This window comes from Sparus aurata, chromosome 16 (assembly GCF_900880675.1).
Source record: "Sparus aurata chromosome 16, fSpaAur1.1, whole genome shotgun sequence".
In the NCBI taxonomy this organism is placed as follows: domain Eukaryota; kingdom Metazoa; phylum Chordata; class Actinopteri; order Spariformes; family Sparidae; genus Sparus; species Sparus aurata.
In genome coordinates, this window is record NC_044202.1 from 16,942,946 (window position 1) to 16,961,820 (window position 18,875).

The window sequence follows — 18,875 nt, forward strand, 5'->3', positions numbered from 1 at the left end:
CTTGATGAGATTCTTATTCAACCCCCCCAAAAAACAAACAAACAAACAAACAAACAAACAAAAAATCAAGGTCTGAACTGAACCATGGATTTGGAGAACCGTTATGCCCTCAATATGTGTTTGTAAAGTTTTTAAAAAGCTAAAAGACGTAACAATAATAACGTCCTCAGTCCACATAATGACACTAATATAACGAATCGTTTAAAATTAATGGTGGTAGTTTTTATAGCCGCAGGAACAGGAAGATTACAACATGACATCCCAGTGGGTAATGCTCGATTACGTCTTCAAAAGTACCACGGCGGTTTGGGTGACTCATCGTTCGGATATCTCAAGTAACCGCACACTAACTTTTCATCAAGTGCACTCCAACATGAGGGAGGTGAGGCAATGTGGTTATGTAAGAAAGTCTCCACAATCACAGATGAGTAGCTGCACTAGTTAGGCGAGTAAATGCATTGCACAGATGCAAGCAGATGTGGGGCCAGCGGTTTTCCCTTTAAACGAGAGCGGAGGCTGCGGCCGGCATCTGCACGCCATGCCTTTGAGCGCAGACTCAAAGCGTCCGCGCCGATGACCCCCGCGCCTCCCGACGAGCAGCGCCGCGCTCTAACGCAAAGCAGGTGGGCCAACTTAGTTGAAAGCGGAGCGGGGATTTGTTGATCTTTTATTCTCCTCCTCGCCATCTTTTTGTTCCCTCCTCCTCAGTATTCCTGCCGTCCCGGCTTTGCGTGCATGCAAAGCCGAGCAGAGAAAATGCAATAAGCACTCTAGCCGGCCGAAATCAAAAGGCACAGCGACGTTTTCTAACGCTCGCAGAAGCAATAGGAAGTCACATGAGGGGACGCTCACATGTGATTTCCGCAGTGTTTGTTAATGGTAATCCCTAAAACAACTTGCGGCACCGAGTCTAAATTCCAGTCATGCTTTGTGATGTTCAGTCTTCTCTAAATTGAGGTGAGGATTGGATGCGGAGACGGATGGGCCATAAAACACTGACCCCAGGCAGGTCTAAATCACTCATAATGGACTGTCATACTGGCGCTTCTTGTGGTTTAGAGGTGAATTAGGCAAAACCACAGAAGGAAGCATGACTTTCCCCGGGGAGGAATAGCGATGGGATTTATCAAAATCATTTTTTACAGACTTTTGATTAGTTCCGAATATTAAATGACAACGTAGAAATATACATTTAAGTTTAATTAAGTCCCTAACATCGACTTTTTGAGAACATGGCTGTTGTGTGTTTTTTTTTAGCTGAGCCCTGAGAACCATCAGTGTGATGATCTCAGCCCTGAGCCCAGGCTGCATCCAGAGGACGTATGCGGTGTATGTTACAGCTAACGTGTTGGTAAACAACAGAGCACGGCTAAACAGGATCTAACAGGATTATCTGTGACATCAGATGACATCAGGTCAGGACGGAGCTGCCAGGTTTAGTTTGCCACCCAGTTTGCAGCCGTTGTCCAGCCAGCAGTGGAAAGACTATATCTGCGATGGAGGCCAAAACACACAGGTGGGATTTATTGTCACCGCACACACTGACCGTGACTAAATACGAGCCCTCAGCCAACTGGGCAATGGAAACAAGTTAATCAGTCCAAGCCGACACTCGGAGACAATAGGGGGCCGTGCTAAAGTGTGCTCCGTTAGAGAAAAGGTACGGTATTTGAGAGCAACCTAGACTTAACATGAATACAGTATGTGGAGCCAGTGCTTTTAGGGGCCGGGGAGGTGACTAGGGGGCCCCCAGTGTGTGTCCTCGTCCGTGTCCCTGTCTGTGGAGCTTTCTGACACGGCGCGCAGTCATGCAGGCCTAACGGACGGTAGGGGCAGCACAAAAGGCATCAAGCCCCAGGCCCAAAGAGCAGCAGACACTTGTTATCAAAACACTGATCCCATGGCCCCCACGGCTGCCATTCAGCCCCCGCCGGCCTGCCGGACTCGATTACCCTCCCCACTGGCAGACTGGAGCACATAAAAAGCATTCCCATCAATGAACTGTTGAACCTTTTCCCTTTGGACGTGTGACCAGACAGGAACCCTTTGACACTGCACTTCTGTTGAGCAAATTCGTAGCCTAAGCACTTTTCTGGTCACTGGGCTCGTTAAGTCCATTAATTCCGGGACACGGCACTCATTTATGCATGTGGAGGGGCCAGAATGGGAATTTGTTCTGTTGGTAAAACAGCGAATATTTGTTGGGAGCACAGAGTAAACAGACCAATACCACAGGTCCCCTCCCTGCCTTCCTGACTCTCCTGGCTGCCTCAGGGCCACATCTATATCATACCTGCCAACATAAGGCTGCAGAGAAGACGGAGACCACCTGCAAATAACCTTACACCCCAGATTAATAGAATGAAGTAGAATGACACATAATAAGTCTTAAATTCTGAGCTCACAGTAAAGTTGATTAGTACAAAAAAGTTATTGAAAGCCAACACCTGAAATTAACTTTATAAAAGGAGGAAGATTTGGAAGCGTATTTCTTCTTTTTGGGCCCCGTTTCATCCATTTCTTCGGCGGGAATCTGAGCGCAGCGTAGGGCTTAAGCGGGCGCAGCGATGAGTGATGCACATCAGGAGGGTCTTTTGTGCATGCAACAGGAGATTATACCGATTGGGAGCAAAGTGGGAGAACAGGGCTAGAAATGAGCGACTTCCCTTGAAAATCCGGAGTGTTGACAGGTATGCTCTGCATGTGATCTCCTTTGCTTCTCTTTCCTTGCAGTTCCTTTTTTTTTTACCAGGTGAGAAAATGGTGCGCAGGCGTATTTACGATCCATTATATTTGTAATATTGCTTCAGGCAACAGATGTATCTGTGGATACACCCCTGAAAAAAATGCCTTTGAACCATGGTCTTAACCCTGAGAGGCATCGACCCAGCCTGATAAAAACAGCCCAACAGCAATTATCCAATCAGCAGCTTTGCTTTTCATCTGTGGACATTTAGTCAGCAGGGAGGAAAGCCTTACTCTAAGGGAAATAATTGCTTCCTCAAAGGCGATGAATCTCACACCGACTGTGCCATTGCTACCCCCCCCAGCGGGAGGCCAATCGAAACGGTTTGTAGTGCAGCGTGCAGCTCTGTGTAATCACCTTTCTGGCACTCGAAGACGTCGCAGCAGTCTCCTGGCTGACCGCTGGCCTGGCTGAGCGGCACGGCGCGCTGTCCGCTCGGGCACTGGGGCTTGTGGCAGGCACGGAGGTCGCAAGTGCACTGGGGCGGCACGGAGGGGCAGCAGTCAGCAGGGGGCGTGTAGCTCTTGGTCAGGACTGAGCCCTTGGGGCAGGAGGGCACCTGCAGAGTGGGGCACGTCACCCCGGCGCACCTCAGCTCCTCTGAAACACAGACAAGGACGCACATTAATACTAATAAAACATTGACTGCTTTTCGCTCTGACAGTGCAAGGACCGGTTTTTCTGGGCATGTGTGCGAGGGCTGCCAGCTCTTAGTGTCAGCTAAGCCACTTTAGAGCAGCGCTACTCGTGTTACGGAGTTCACACAGTCGGCCCAACACAAACCCTGTGCAGTCATCAGATCCCCACTTCAGTCCGTGACAGCTTCACAGCATCCTGTCAGAGAAGCGCGAGCGGCACCACAGACACGACAAGGCTCCGTGCGTATCCTGTCTGCGGGCCTCTGATCCCACCCAGCCTGGCTCGCAACCCAAACAGCCCCTCACGCTCTAAAAACCAGTCATTAATACCAGCCAACCTTCAACAGAGCTTTTTCTTCCTGCCAGTCTAGAATCTCCCCTAAGCATACAAGGTTGTGTTTGTCTATTCATTCACATAATAGCTCTGATACCCCTTGTTAGTGAGGAAAAGGGGTGCTGGAGGTTCTGGAAATCTGGGATTGGGGCTCAGGGGTGTATTTTGGAGCCTGTTCAGGAAAAGAAAAGTGGAGCGCTCCTCTGTGCAGACATTGTACGAGAACAGTAGCTACCTACAAAGATTGGATTACCCCGAACCAAAGACGTGTTTATTTTGGTTCCCAGTGTCGCTGTAATGTATACAGTGCAGGCAGAGGAGAAGGATTGCGGCGAGGCAGACTCGAGTCCCGTCCCATAATTGTCAATCACTAAGTCGTTTCCCAGATCCCCCCCCCGCTGAAAGCACAGCAAACACACACTTTGAAGCACTCTGACAGCTGAAGAGGAAGAGAGGAAACATTAGCATGCGCGGAGATGATGGATGAGAATGAGGATAATCTGGTAATTATACATGTTGTTTAAATCATCGCTGGCATTTAAAGGAGGAAAACGTGACAACAAATGACTGCCTTATAGGAAAGTTCAATTAAGGGGATTATGATTTAGTTATTGGGAATGCTCGACGATCTTTGCATACGCAGGGTTTTTGAGGGGAGGAAATGATGCGGGCTGAGGTTGCGTAACTGCGCTTGGGGTTTTGGTAGTGTTTCCAGAAGCCGAGTTTTGTTGATGGTCTTCCCAGACCGGTGCTGGCTCCACGGCGCAACACGAGTCTCTCAGAGGATGTGCCTCATCCCTGACAGTTGAAGACCTATAAGTGGATCCCTCTGGGTTACGCCAAAAGACGGGGAAACCGAGGCGAGCGGTTCAGGGTCCAGACTTCCAGATCCTCCGATAATGATTCCTCATCTCAACAGACAGACCTCTGAATTACATTGTATACTGTCGAAAAGGGGCACTGTGTTGTTTGGGGAGGAGAAATTCAAACTCAGAATTTTCATTTAGACTATATCGGTGAGGTAAGGACATTTATCTTTTCCATAACCGAATAAACACGATGTTGTCAGAGGAAAATAAGTTTCCCAAGACACTGTTTAAAGCTAGAAAGGGTGGCAGGGTCCGCCAACTGTAAACAAGTTAAGAAAAACAGTATGAAATTGTGTTGTCCATTAAGGTCAGTTTGCTTATTCAGTTTATTCAGTTATGAAAACGAAGAGATTGTTTATTTAGTATGTTTTAAAAAAAAATCAGTCAATGAAGATCTTTCTCTTGTGATTAGAATTTCTTCCCCATAACTACATCGTCTTTGTTCCGACCCGATGCTCTGCTGGCGTCGCAGTTGAGGAGCTGTTTGATGTCTGCCTGACTCAGGATAAACATGGCGGAGAGGGGCTGTAAGACTGCGCCTGCTGTATTTCAGTGGGTGGAGGTAACATTTCTGACAGATGAAATTGAGGATAAGGGAAACGTTGAATTTTTCTGGCTCCAGATAAATAGAGCCGGAGTGTGAGGTATCTGTACTGTACTGTTTACTCAAGCAACCTGGGAACAGTGAGGGCCCGCCACAAAGCTCTCATTGATAAACTTCGTGGCTGAATAGTGTCATAGAAAATGAGGGGAAAACCCCCAAATTAAGGGAGGCTACGAGCCTTTTAACGATTTTTGGCCTAATTCCTGCGCCGGAGTTAAATAAACTTCAGTTGGAAACGCTGATTGGCGAATGTTTTACTTCCAATAAAGTCCAACGCAGTCTGCCGCTGCTGCTGCTCAGCTGAAGACTGGTTTTGCATATGAAAACCCCACACTGTTTAAAGCCATAGTAAAACACCCTGGGACGATCCTGCACAACGTTCTTCACTGAAAAAACACTTTCCGCGAATTGTATGAGTCCCAGAGAAGGCTGATTACTCTTTCAGTTGTGATAATGGATGGGGTTAGAGTGCGCTGGGAAAAGCAGCTGGCAGACATACCATTGTCATTCAAATGAATAGAATTGTATCCATCCGTGGAAGTGGTCCAACCCTTGCAGGTCCAATTAATATAATTTTCCCGCTGCCGCATTCGTAAACACAATAGGCAGACGGGGAGGATGGAAAAAGTCAGCGGCAAATGGATTTTTTCCTGTGCTGTTTGTGTTCTATCTCTGAGCATAAATGGCTGTAATTAGTGAGTCAGCAACCACTGAACCAATCTTCGTATCACAATGGTGGCCATACTCCAGCTTGCACAAACACAAAAAGCCTGATTTGGTATGCTTGATAAGTTCTCTGTGCAGATTAGGCAACACATGCACTTGTGCGACTGTAAGATAGCAAAGAATGGGAAACCTTTGACCTGCAAGAGGCACACACACACAGACACAGACACACACACCAACACACACACACACACACACACACCTGACGCTGGTCTGGAAGAGGTGAGGTACGGAAATTGCTTCATTACCACGGAATAGTCTCTTTTTTTAACAATGCATATTTCTGGCATCTCAGCAGCTCATTGAAAGAAAGAAAAACTCCTCCTATCTAAATGGGTTTTTTCTTCTCTTCAAGCCCCGCTGTACAAGGAGCGCAGTCTTTCCCCGAACCAGAGCGGCTCAGCCAGGCAGAGGAGGCTGTGTTGACAGCCTGAGTTTACTCATGGAAAAAGTGCACAATGTGAGTTCTGTTCGCTGACTGACTTTGGAAGCAAGTCAGCTGAGAACAAAGCTGTCTCAGTCCAGCTGCCCTCCGTGGGTTTCTGGTCTGTCCTTAGGTTTTATAAAGTTGCTCTGCAAAGGGACACATCAGGGCCGTCTCTCACGTAAAGCTGTGAGGGCCTGGCCCGTTGCCCACCAGCAGTTACAGCCGAGAAAGTCGGCATTGTTCGCCGTGTGTATCAGCGTGTGTGAGTATACGTGTGAGGAGCACGGAGCAGGCCTGGGAGGGGGTCCAGGCCAAAAGGCACAGACGGGGTCACCGGGAAGAAACACTTGGTGGGAACTTCACACCATGGTGAGAAGCCTGAGGTAGTCGGGCGTAGGCATGCAAGCAGGCCTGCGTCTGCTGCCTGCACGCCTCGCTCTCTTGCTCTCTTGCTCTCTCGCTCTTTGGCTAAATATTTGTATTTGAAAAACGTGATCGCAGCGTCCTAAGTAACACCGCTGCAGCTGTGAGTGAGCATGTCTGGGTGAGGTAATGAGAGTGTCCACATGTAGGTGCACATTTGCACATAGATTTTTCATGTATGTGTCTATGTGTGTGTGTGTGTGTGCATAGTTAGTGTACATAGAATGTGCGCATTCCATTGAAACACACCCTTTCCTTGCCGTCAGATGGCCAATAAGATTAGGCGCGCGGGACGTCTATCTGGCTGAAGGGCCCATCCCTCAGACGGAGATCGACAATCGTTACATCTACCCTCAAAATGCATATGAGAAGAGTGAGCGTGCTGTGCTTTGGGGTAGTGTACATTAAGCTTAAAGCTGAACAGTTGTCACGTGCACTGACACACTCATAGGACACTCATCGGTAGTAAATATAGAAAACAATTCCATGGGGGGGCTGAGGTGTAGACAGACGTTGAATAAATTGTGGAAGAGCCGGTTGAGTTATGTGTGGATTTTGGCCATATGGATCTGTTCCCTTTCTGGGAACTGATTGGCTGATGATAGAAGAAATGTGCCTGCGAACAACAAGAGCTGGCTTAGGCTGCAGCCAAGGGTGTCTTTGATTTCTTAATGGTTATGGTTGGGTCAACGACTGAGGCTTTAGGTCCAGATCTAGTGAATGGGGTGAGGGATAGAGTCGCACATGCAGGAATGCAGGAAGACTTCATGTGAGTGTGTCTCTTGGGTTCTCCTGCTGGCCTAACGCTGGTCGGTTTGGTCAGCGGCTGACCATGAGCAGCGAGCGGGCTGAGAGCAGTCCCAACATGCCTTTAAGGGAAGTTCATTGTCTCACAAGAGTTTTGTTACCTCTTTGATATCACCACCCGCACACATACAAATACTCACACGCGGGGAAACGAGCAGCTTGCAGTGTGCAACAGGGGCCGTCGCTTCCATGCACACACAAACAGACGTCTCGCGCCCCTGCCAGCCACTGGCGGTCTGGCTCGGCCAGTAATAGCTCTGCCACAAAGAGGCTGCAGCCAAGCAGAACTAACAGGCCTTTCACAAGGGCAGAGAGAGGCAGGACGGAGGTGGCATAGGTGGGCAAGTGAATTTGTGGGCGCAAGGTCAGTTTGTGCCATTGCATCATACTGGGCACCGTTTCATCGTCTGATGAACCGCCTGTGAACTTCCACATGATTCTACTCTATTCTCAGTCAACTAGGACAAATAAGTCGACAGACCAAGACGACAAATAACAATCAATAATAATCACTTTGTCTAAGAAAATATTAGTATTAAGTGATGCCAGTTGTATGAATCAGCTAAACACTGTCAACTTGTTCCTGTCAGTGAGCGGCAACAGGGGAATTCCTCTGAAACAGCAGTTAGGGGCCTTATCATGAATGAAATATGTAAACCATCCTGTGAGTGTAAAATTACCAAACACCACCCCCCAAGGACACTGGGGCCTCTTCTTGACACAAATACCTCAACAGAATGTTATGATTTCCTATCTTCCTGCCCGCACTTATCACATCCTCTTTCCCTGACATGTGGGTAATACGTCTAGCACACCGCGTTGCCTCCAATTGAACGTTCGCAGCCAAATTACATCAGTGGTTTTGTGCGCCAGGGAGAGAACTGGGTCCCACTGCAGCAACACGAGGCTACATTAGGTGACTGAGCACCAACTGTGGTGAGGCAGAAAAGATGTTGAGTTTTAACAGATTGCAGTGAGTCCCAGCAGAGTGATGAGCCGCTGAGTGCGTCAGACAGAAAGTGAGAGGCCAAACCGTTACCACGTGTGAGATCTGAGGAAGAGAATCTACAGTATGTTCCTACTGATGTCTGTGAAGGGTTTCTGTGAAAGTGTTGGAACACAAGGTCGACTTTGAGAGTTGCATTATGTAAGTATTGGCCTCGTGTTGAATTCAAATTCCTTCCCCCCAACAAAGAAGGGGCAGCATATCATCAGAATAACTGCAAACTGCTGCTAACTGTATGTGATGTTAACTAGTTAGTTCTGTTAGCCACTGTCCTATTGGCCCATTCTGCAGGTTGGTGTTGTCAATACCAGAGGAGGTTTTCAGGTCAGACTCAACACAGCCATTTTGACGACAGGAAATAAAGTACAGAGGTGATTTACAGCAGTGCCGACTACGGGTATGAAAAAGACATGGCGGATTCAGGCGAGGAGTGAGAGGGAGGTTGGGTATCAGTCAGTGCCCATTTACATTTACATTTACATTTACATTTAGGGCATTTTTGTCCAAAGAGACTCACATTTTTACACTGATGGCGGTGGCTGCCATACAAGGTACCACCCAGCACATCAAGAGCAGTTTGGGATTCAGTATCTTGCCAAAGGACACTTCAACAAGCAGACCAGGAGAATTGAACCACTGACCACCTTCCGATAACAAGAACTTGAGAACACCCTGGCCTGTCCTGGTCTGAAGTCGTAGTGTTAGTTGTGTAAACATCGACACTGTCACGGTGCTCCGAGCTCCAGTTCGGTACTGCTAACTGAGCTAACAGCAGCTACTTAAAGCAGCAATTCGCATCTACACTACCAATATGCTGCCCCCTATTCAACAGGTGGCCAACTCTTACATATTACACCTTGAGCGATCAATGAGTAAAATAAACAAAGGGTTTTAAATTATTAAAAACTATTATTCATTTTCTACAGTGAGACATAATCTTTCAAGAGAGAGCCACGATGCATCTACGAAGCAATTTTTTCCCCCATCCTCAGCTTTAACGTCCCAATGCATGAGAATACAAATGGAGCGTTCAACCTCGGGAGCAGATTTATGGGATGCATTTGCTATCACACATTACCGGGGCAAGCTGCCGCAGATCTTAATAACTGCCTGTGTCAGGACAACGAGGGGTTGACGGATGCAGTCACTGCGGAGTCCAACAGGACTGAGCGAATAAGATCCTAACCACAGAATCCCAGTCTGGTTGCACAGGAAGCTCCTCCTGATGACAGACAAAGGAAAATCTCTGCCGAGACATCTACACAAACAAGATAATTATCACGCGCAGACACGTGTGCATCGTTCCACATGCACATGCATACTTGCAGACATAACAGACGCACACATCCTGGTCTCTTACTTAATGAGGGGCCATCAGAAAGGGTGGGTGTGTGTCGCAGCGAGAACTCATAAGCTGCTGAAAAATGTTGTTTACAGTTTTCACTGGTGTGAGTTTAAACTGTCATCCGTTTGGGCCCCGGCTTTGAAATGAGGGAGTTGCAAAACACAGTGGAGCGGATCTTTCATTGGGACACTAGACTTCAATGATATGTCTAAACAATATAATGTTTGATGAACACGCTTCCTGTGGGATTTACTGAAATAAATGACTCCAGACTTGTTCTGTGATAACCCTCTGTGTTATTAAATAACCTCAAGAAGTTCCTAGTGAGCTGCTCTCCATCCGAAATGTCAGCCAATTGCAAAGCAAAGGAGAACCTTGTGTCCCAGAGGAGAACAACATGTGGATAAAAACAATGCAGTCACAGTCACATGCTTCGGACTTAATCTGTTCACCATAACACCGAAACCATTTTCCCTCGGCTTTACAGCATGGTTTTTCCAGTTTTCTGGCTTTGAGAAAGCTCACTCAGTAAGATGAGGTTTACCCAACATACACAGAGGATCACTCACTGGCAGTCCTGTCCAATTTTGCAAAAGTCACTCAGGAGGCAGTCACCACTTAGCGCCTGTCTATCTACCAGCCACCTCACAATCCAATTGAGGAAACTAAACTCTCTGTGCCAATAACAATTTTTCACCTAGAAGTGTCAATCAGGCAGACTGCTAGGGCTGGAGGTGAACACAAATTCTTGGATTCTCTTAAATCATTCAAAGAATATTTTTTTTACCTCCCACACAGGGCAAAGCATTCATCCTACACACTCTATACATCTGAATCACTCCATATTTCCATCATCAGTCTCGGGAGCTACTGGAGACATTTTCTGTTTTTGCTCCTCCGTCAGTCAGGTTCGCACCTTCTCTCTTTCACTCTTGTTTAATTTTCATTCCTTCTCTCCCTCCTCTCATAGCTGCCACGGCCGCTGACTGTAACATGGGAAGTAGAGCTGCCGTGATTAATCAATGAGTTGTCAAATATTAAATTCATCTGCAACTATTTTGATGATCAATGTATCAAAATGTTTTTTTTTCCCCTTTCCTTCTGTGTTTTGTTCTTGTGCAAGCAAAAGTAAAAAAAAAAAAAGTCCAGCAACAGAAGCTTCTCTCTCCCACAGAAAACACTGCTCCTGAAAGCCTCGTAAGTAGTCCTGCCTTTAACTATGTGGCATGGTTACCTCACCATACCGCACGTTTACATGATATATGCCTAGCAGTCAGTTTGGCAGGTAAGAAATTGATTTAGCACAGCGGCTCACTTGCTGCTAGTGGTGCTGGGTCAGGTGTGTGTGAGCTGACCAATCAGAGGAGACTGGGTATTTAGCAGGGGTCTTAAAGAGACAGAAGCTAAAACAGAGTGTTTCAGACGAGGGGAAATACAGTGCTGTAGAACTGGACAGTATGAGAAAACTGATTAAAACATATGATAATAATATGTTTCCTTTAAGAAATAAATCACATCCATGTTATTCCATCTTCTTAAATGCAATATTTTATGGATTCTACACTCCTGAAACTGAATTTCTTTGGGCTGTGGACAAAACAAGACATTTGAGGATGTCATCTGGGGCTACGCTAAACGCTAGTCGACGTCACTCACCATTTTCTGACATTTAATATATCACACGACTGAAGTTCAGCTGAACTGAATAATCAAAAGATTAATTAACTATGAAAATATACGTGTTGCAGCCTAAATGAGAAGTGCTGTGTTATAGTCTACCTGTAAGGCTTTCATAAACTGTGAGATGGCATGTGACTCCATGTTGATATTCAGAGGGATTGATAAAAGAGAATTAAAATCCCTGAACTTTAAAAGGCCCTCTTTGCTTAAAATCAAAAAGTGACCATATTTGGAGTCACAAACTTTTAATTGGTCTGTGCCAATATGCTTCCTTACACACATAATGAGCTTAGACATAAGGAATTCTGTGTTTCACTGAGAGGTTGTTTGTACAAGAGAAGGGCAAAAGCTTAAGCAGCTTATACCAGTGTTTATATTAAAGGGGCAATATGCAAGAAATTTAGCTGAAAACAATCGCAAATCAACAGAATGTGCATAAATAGCAGTTTTAACATTTTGATTGTGAACATGATGTATTGTGTAGCAGAAATATCTACTGAAGATCAGCATGCTAAACAGCTAGCCCCAGCCCGTCCCGGTCCAAAGCTCCTGTGCTAGCTGTCTAAACAATAATGTGCCATTTTATTGTTGTAATTACACCTTTTTTTCTGCGAAAATCATGTCAGATACACATTGATGAATGTTGTCGCCCAGCACATGCATAGAGGTGATCTTTAAGTTTGGATTGTAACTTTGTAGCTGCAGAATCTATTTCAGACTCCGGTATAAATCCCCACATCTTAACACTAAATAACTTGAGCTGAGTAAAACCACTTCTCGGCGTGCCGTTTGGTTGTCAGTTCCAGTCGCAGGTCATTTGAAGGTTACCTGCGGCTTCCTGGCACTGGCTGCGGTTGATGTAGGCGAAGTGGTGATGGCAGCTCTGAGACTCACACACACAGCCCTCGGCGGTCAGGTTACACCCTGAGAACATGCAGGCCGGGTTGGATGGTCCCACATACTTCTCTCTGTGTCTGTCCCGGTGCTCGTGCCTCCGACCCTCTGAAATCCAGCCACACACACACAAACACACACACACAGACCACTGTCATCAATGAGTCACAGACAATGGCACCACTCAGGGTGAGAGGGGAACCGCTAGACAAAGCTTTTAGCGTGTGTGTCATCACTATGATATGTAAGTAGCGTTAGTCACCTCAGAGCCACATCTGTTATGGATTAGCCCCTCTCAATGGACAGCTTTATTCCCTCTGACTTCTGTGCTTGTGTGTCTGTGTTTCAACATGTGTGTGTGATGGAGGGAGAGGGCTCACCTGACTTGCTGGCCTTCATGCAGGTTTCTTGGTCGGGGTAGGTGAAAGAGCCCAGGCAGGAGTGACGGGCATCGCACACGCACTGACCTCCAGCTCTGTCACAGCCGGTCATCAGGGGACAGCGCTCGTCCTCCAGGCCTGCTTCTGGATGGTCAGGCAGCACTGCGGAGGACAGCGAGGTGAACAGGGGTCATGAGGGAAAGAACACTGACTTCTCACTCTGGCTAGTTTGTCTATTTTAATCGGGAATAAGAAAGACATTGGACAGGGTGTAATCACGAGGTGAATTGTGCCAGAAGCTGAGATTTGTTTCCCAAAAGTGTTGGAGGGTTAGCCAGCTTACAGGCCGTGTTGCAACACATTGCCCTGGCACTGTCATTCCTGAAGTGACCAGTGTATTTCTGGGCTGCTGTCCCTCCTCCCTCCTCCCTCCTCCCTCCTCCCTCCTCGTCGTGCCACGCTACTTTAGCCATTGAGCCCATTTGTTTGCTTTTGTTCCGCAGCATGGGGCCCTCCCAGGGTCTCCATCTCTGCTGGCTGCTGGAACGCCTCTTCTGTACGCAGGCCACTTGCACCATACCCGCTTATTGTTCCCAGTGAGCCTCGCCCCCCTGGGAGGGCACCTCGAGGCTTAGCCCAACTAGGATGAAAACTTTACCATGGGAAGGAATGTGTCCCGTTATTGCCATGTGGGCTGAACAACCGCCAAAACCCCTGGGATTAAACAGCCCCAATGTATACATCACCCGTAGTGCTCCTTTCACATGCATGCATGAATGCACACACACACATATATATATATATACCCCCAAATTACCCTCCTTCACAGTCGTCCAAGCGTGCTACGAGTGGCAGCAGAGTAAACAGGATGAGACAAACTGTAACACAGAGTAACCCCTTCCCAAGCATTTAGCTCCCAGGCCTCGAACCAGCAGTGTGGACGCGTGATTGGAGCTTATCATAATACTCTGGCTTTCTTCTCCAAACAGCTACACACCAGAACAATGCAGCGCAGGAAAAGGTGCAAAAAATTTAGCAATCCAATACAAACACAAGCAACAAACTCTCAGCACGATCACGAGCAGACAGGACCGCTAGTTTACGGAGTTCTCTGTCCTGATTGGATAGAGTGGGCAGGGATACCAGAACATTTATTTTCTGTTTTTACGGCAGGAGAGACATAGATGCCAAATACTATGTAACAGTGAAAATTGAGCTATTCAACACTTATTTTAATGAAAATATATCACTTACAACAGCTTTATTCTATAGTAATACATCATAAACGATCGAACAAACCTTTTGTACGCGATCATAGATACAAGCAATCGAAATACGCCTGATTTCTTGCATTATTCCCCGAGAAATCTCACACTGTTAAAGACCCTGAGAAACAATTCCTGGATGCTTTCCTTTATCCAAAGCCTAGCCAAAAGCGAACGGGGTCTGCTCTGGGCCGAGACCCATCCTCCACCCAAGTTAGGTGGAAACCCTTTCAGTAGTTTTGGTGTAATCCTGCTTACAAACCAACCAACCAACCAACAAATGACAAAAAATAACCTCCTTGGTGGAGAAAGAAAATGCCATTTCAAATTAAAATGCTTTTCATTCTCAGTTAGTGGTCAGAGGATTAATGAAGTGATGACTCAAAGTGATCGCAAAGAAACAGAATTCCACAGCTTTGCTTTGAAATGCTGTAAATCATGATAAAACACATATGTCTGTTAAATGAAAGCAGATATTCCACTGCGGGGTAAAGCCAGTGTCTTTCGGTAATACATTTTACTGTCCAAGTGAGTCATTATGACTGCAGAAGAAAGCATCCCAGCAAACACTTTCCTCAAGTTGATGTTGGTGGTGCGGACGCCTCCTCTGTGATGGACGATGCTCACAAGCACAGCAGTAAACACCGGCCAATGGAGGGGGGTGAAGGTAATACTACCTTTAACCTGAGCCAGCCTGTGCTGTTAATAGCTCTCCCAGACGGGCCAACGAGGCTGGCAAAGCACAAGCAGCCTTTTCAATAAACCACACCGAAACTTTCCCTGTGATTTCCTTTCACCTTAAAATGATCCTCGGCTCCACATTTTTTCCATCCCGAGGCTTTCCTGTGCCTGGGAGGGTATTTTCTTTTGAGGTGGTGGTGGCAGGGGTGCCTGTCTGTGTGGGGCGCTAAATCTGGCGTTTAGAAAAAAGAGGTGGAAGTCAAAACAATTAATGAATGGCTGGGCCGGACACTAAGGGCATTGTCTCATTAACTCATTTTTGTTCTTGACCCCAGTCGGCCCAGTTTGTCCATGCTGGTCTGCCTCAGTCTAGCCCCATTTAGCCTGACCCCGGTCTGGTCTGGCCCTTGGTATCTATTATCTGGCCTGGCATGACTGTAGCCAGGGTCTATGGCTTCATCCCAGGGGGATTCCTCTCTCAGCCACTGAGACTGCTTGTCTTGGCATCCAGGGCCAGGATGGGAAAGCTGACCTCTAGAGGCCCTCCGGCTGATAGCGAGCTAAAAAGGAAGTCTTTGAAACATTAGATAATACCAGAGGAAGGGAGAAGTAGAAGGCATGCGAAGGAGTGCAGCGGACATAGCGTCCCTGTAAAACAGACATTCTGTTACGTGGTATGTTAAGTGCCTCTGGAGCTCGGGGAAAGCGCGGCGTGGGAGGACAGACGCGAGAATACAATTAGAACACCAAAACAAGTCGTTTAGCTGCAGAGGCTTGAATGATTTCACCTGATCACTGACGCAAATATGACTTTTCCCAAGAGCAGGTGCCTGCGTAGTCACAAGACATCCGACAGACTCAACATGCAACAGGGTCGGTGATTCAAGGGGGGATGACATCGTCTGACTCACTGATTATCTGACTGAGGTTTGTGCGAGTTAAAATCAACGGCTCTGACCACGGCTCTGAAACAAACAGAACTGAAAGAGCTGGTTCACTGGTCGCGGATGAATGAAACAAGCCGGGTCCGTCCCCCCTTTTTAAAATCATCACCTAGTGCAGCCTGAATCTGCAACAATTTCTTAACTTTTTTAGATATTCTAATCAGCTTCAGTGTTAGGAGCCGAATTCCTTCATGAGAATAAATATTTGTTGAACTTTGTTTGTATTTTGTTGTATCGTATATATATATTTTCTTGTTACTATGCTTTGAAAATTAGTGACATCTTATGGCACCAAAGCCTGGATTTAAACACTCCAACGATAACAGGTCACAAGCTGGCCGATGATGAATCGCCACCACTCGTGTAATACATCACCTGTGTCCTAAAGTTGTTGTGCCTCCACACTCAATTAGATTATGGCCACCCAGAAAATCTAAACTGTGAGCAGAAAAGCAGGGGATCAGAAAGCGGAAACATTTACCCCCTACTCCTGATTGCGAGTCTAATCACTTTAAGACCCTTGCAGCTCGAGGAGGGAAATCTGGGATCAGCCTCCAGCAGCCTGCCTACCGTGGCCCCTGAAAACACACTGGGAGGTGTTGATTTACCCCCACCAAGACCCTCTGGGATATCAAGATTGTGTGCGTTCGTGTGTCTGATTTAGGGGTCAGCGGTGTGCTCCGAGGCCCCCGGAGCCACAGGACCAGAGGCACGACTCAATCAGGGGAGCCATTAGGTCTATAAAGCTGTTAATTTGCGGAGGAGATGTCCTCCAGACGCCAGGCTAACCTGTGCGTGAGGCACAATCAGCAGCGGCGTCTCCCGGGACGGCCTGGGGGCTCGAGACCCCTTGAAAAACCCTCGTTGGACCACCCCACAGAGGGATGATGGGAGGGCCGGGTCAGGGGGATCCAGACACCCACTGAGAGCTGCTTACTCTCTGTCAGTCCCTTTCAATCACTCCAAAAGAGGGCGGACACAGTGCAGGTGAAGGGGCCGGGGGGGGGGGGGGGGGGGGGGGGGTCCTCAGGGGAAGAGGCCATTGCTACTTACTTCGTTCACCGCCAGGAATCTGACACCCAGCTTCTTCTTTGAAGTTCAGAAAGGTTGCTCAAATCGTGCGTAAAACGAGCACATCCACGGCAAAACAAGCCCCAGCAGTGGGGCTTCACAGGACTGCCAATGAAACTCTGCTGGGGTCTTTTGCAATTGCGCTGTCAAACCATGACATCTCACACTGAAGCCCCTGGTGTAAATATTACAGACAAGAAGCAGGCGGCTGATTTATTGAATTACAGCGCGGTCCAAGTTTAAAAGCACAGTCACGCCATGGGGGTAATCCACTATTTTGCCCCTCACATAGACTCAAACAGTCATTTTTTTCTTATCTAAAATCACTGCCTGTTTCCCCCCCCCCCCTCATTCTTTGAGTTGTGAAGCAGAGTGGAAAAAAAAGCACAGAACCTGAAGCTGAGGTGTAACCTAGTGCCAGATCACTGCTGCCAATCTTATTGTCACGCTCCTGAGCGGAGGGTGAATGAAGCTTTGAAGGGTGGAAAAGAAAGAGCAGCTTGAACATGACTCCTCTCCCGGCCCAGTCAAGAGCCGCTCCAGGCGAGGCCAGAGACGAGGTAAACACTGACACAGTCCCTGCAGCCAGGACTGAGCTGACGTCTGAATGGTCGTGCCTTCAGGACGCTTCAATGAGGAGGGCGGCTGAAAAGAACTGGCGCCTACAGCTCTTTCACTGCACCGTTAAACAACTCAACACGTTCAATCTCTCACTGAAGCTTCTATGATTTCACTAAATGACTGTTAGTGCTACCCACCTTTACACACTCCGATCTCAGGGAGCGTGGCTGCCCCCGTTGTGTTGAAAGAGGCGCACGTCAGCCCAAGGGCGCAGTAGCCGTGCGCCCAGTCCTGTCCGCCGCACGGCTCCCACTCCAGCCGGGCGCACTGGTCGCAGCATCCGCACGGATCCCTGGCCAGGCTCCGGCCGCCCTCGCAGCCGTGCGTCGCCCTGCCGGGACACGTCCGCTGGTTACACGGCGTGCACTCGTGAGCCGAGAGCGCCCGCACCAGAAAGAGCACGTTCAATAACACCACGGAGCACTTGCTGAACATGTTCCCCCCCAAATAAAGGCCTTTCTGTAAGTTCCCAGAGAAATGCTCCTTCTTCTTCCTCCTCCTCTTCTTCTTCTTTTTCTTCTTCTTGTCAGATGAGAAACCACATGAGCTCACCGCTACTGGAGGGAACTCCAAAGTTTGCAAAGTCTCCTTTCAAAGTTTCTCTCTGATGAGTCCTCTCTCAGGCGTGACACAGCAGCGCGCCTCAAGGAGCGAAACAAATAAATAAATAAATAAATACCACGAGACTCAAAGTGTGCAGGTTGCGTGTGAAGTGGCGGTGATATCCAGAGGCGGAGGGGCTCAACGCGAGCAGGTAGGCGCACGTCTCCAGAGTCTCATCTGGTCTCAAGGAAATCCCGCACCGAGGCTGTGGAAGGTCCGCTCGGGCAGGCTCACTGTCGCCGACTACCTTTCGGGGCTTTCGGTGGCTGACATCCACGCACACGCGAGAGAGAGCGCAATCTGACTCTTAAATTGACATACAGGGATATAGAAATTAGCGGTGCACCCCTCCCCCTGACTGACACATGCGGCGACCAGTCACAGGGAGCGAACGGAGGGAGGGTTTGAACTGATTTATCCCCGCGCTGTGTTGCGCAATGATGCAACTTTGAATGCCCTGGGTGCAAGTTGCTTTTTTTTTTGTTTGTGTGTGTGTTGGTTTCTGCTTCATATTCTGTAAACAAAATCACACAAACCCTCTGTGAGGTTTTACAGATATTTGACGGTTTAGAAACAGATACAGTGATGAAATATTTAAAGGTGCAACATTTGAATCAGAAGAGAAAAAGCTTCTCGCCCAAACTAAATAAACAAATTACAATAAACAACATATTTGTTTTCATGACGGAATAAACAAAGGACAACAGAGTTTCAAACTGTTTAACTTTATATGTGGCGGACCCTGCCACCTTTCTGGCTTCAAACACTGTTCTGAAGACCTTATTTTCCTCTGAGAACATAAACAGGAACA

General features: G+C 47.5%; 1 protein-coding gene across 1 annotated transcript in view; it reads right to left on the reverse strand.

Moving 5' to 3' along the window:
- The window catches only part of LOC115597701 (cysteine-rich motor neuron 1 protein), a 37,252-nt gene extending 18,801 nt beyond the window's left edge, over positions 1-18,451 (reverse strand). Inside the window, exons 1-4 of the mRNA XM_030443891.1 lie at positions 17,599-18,451; positions 12,880-13,041; positions 12,434-12,607; positions 3,104-3,346 (exon numbers count right to left, since the gene is read on the reverse strand). Coding sequence (XP_030299751.1) covers positions 3,104-3,346; positions 12,434-12,607; positions 12,880-13,041; positions 17,599-17,896 — 877 coding nt within the window. The 5' untranslated portion in view covers positions 17,897-18,451. The remainder of the gene's footprint in view (positions 1-3,103; positions 3,347-12,433; positions 12,608-12,879; positions 13,042-17,598) is intronic.
- Between the last annotated feature and the right edge of the window lie 424 nt (positions 18,452-18,875).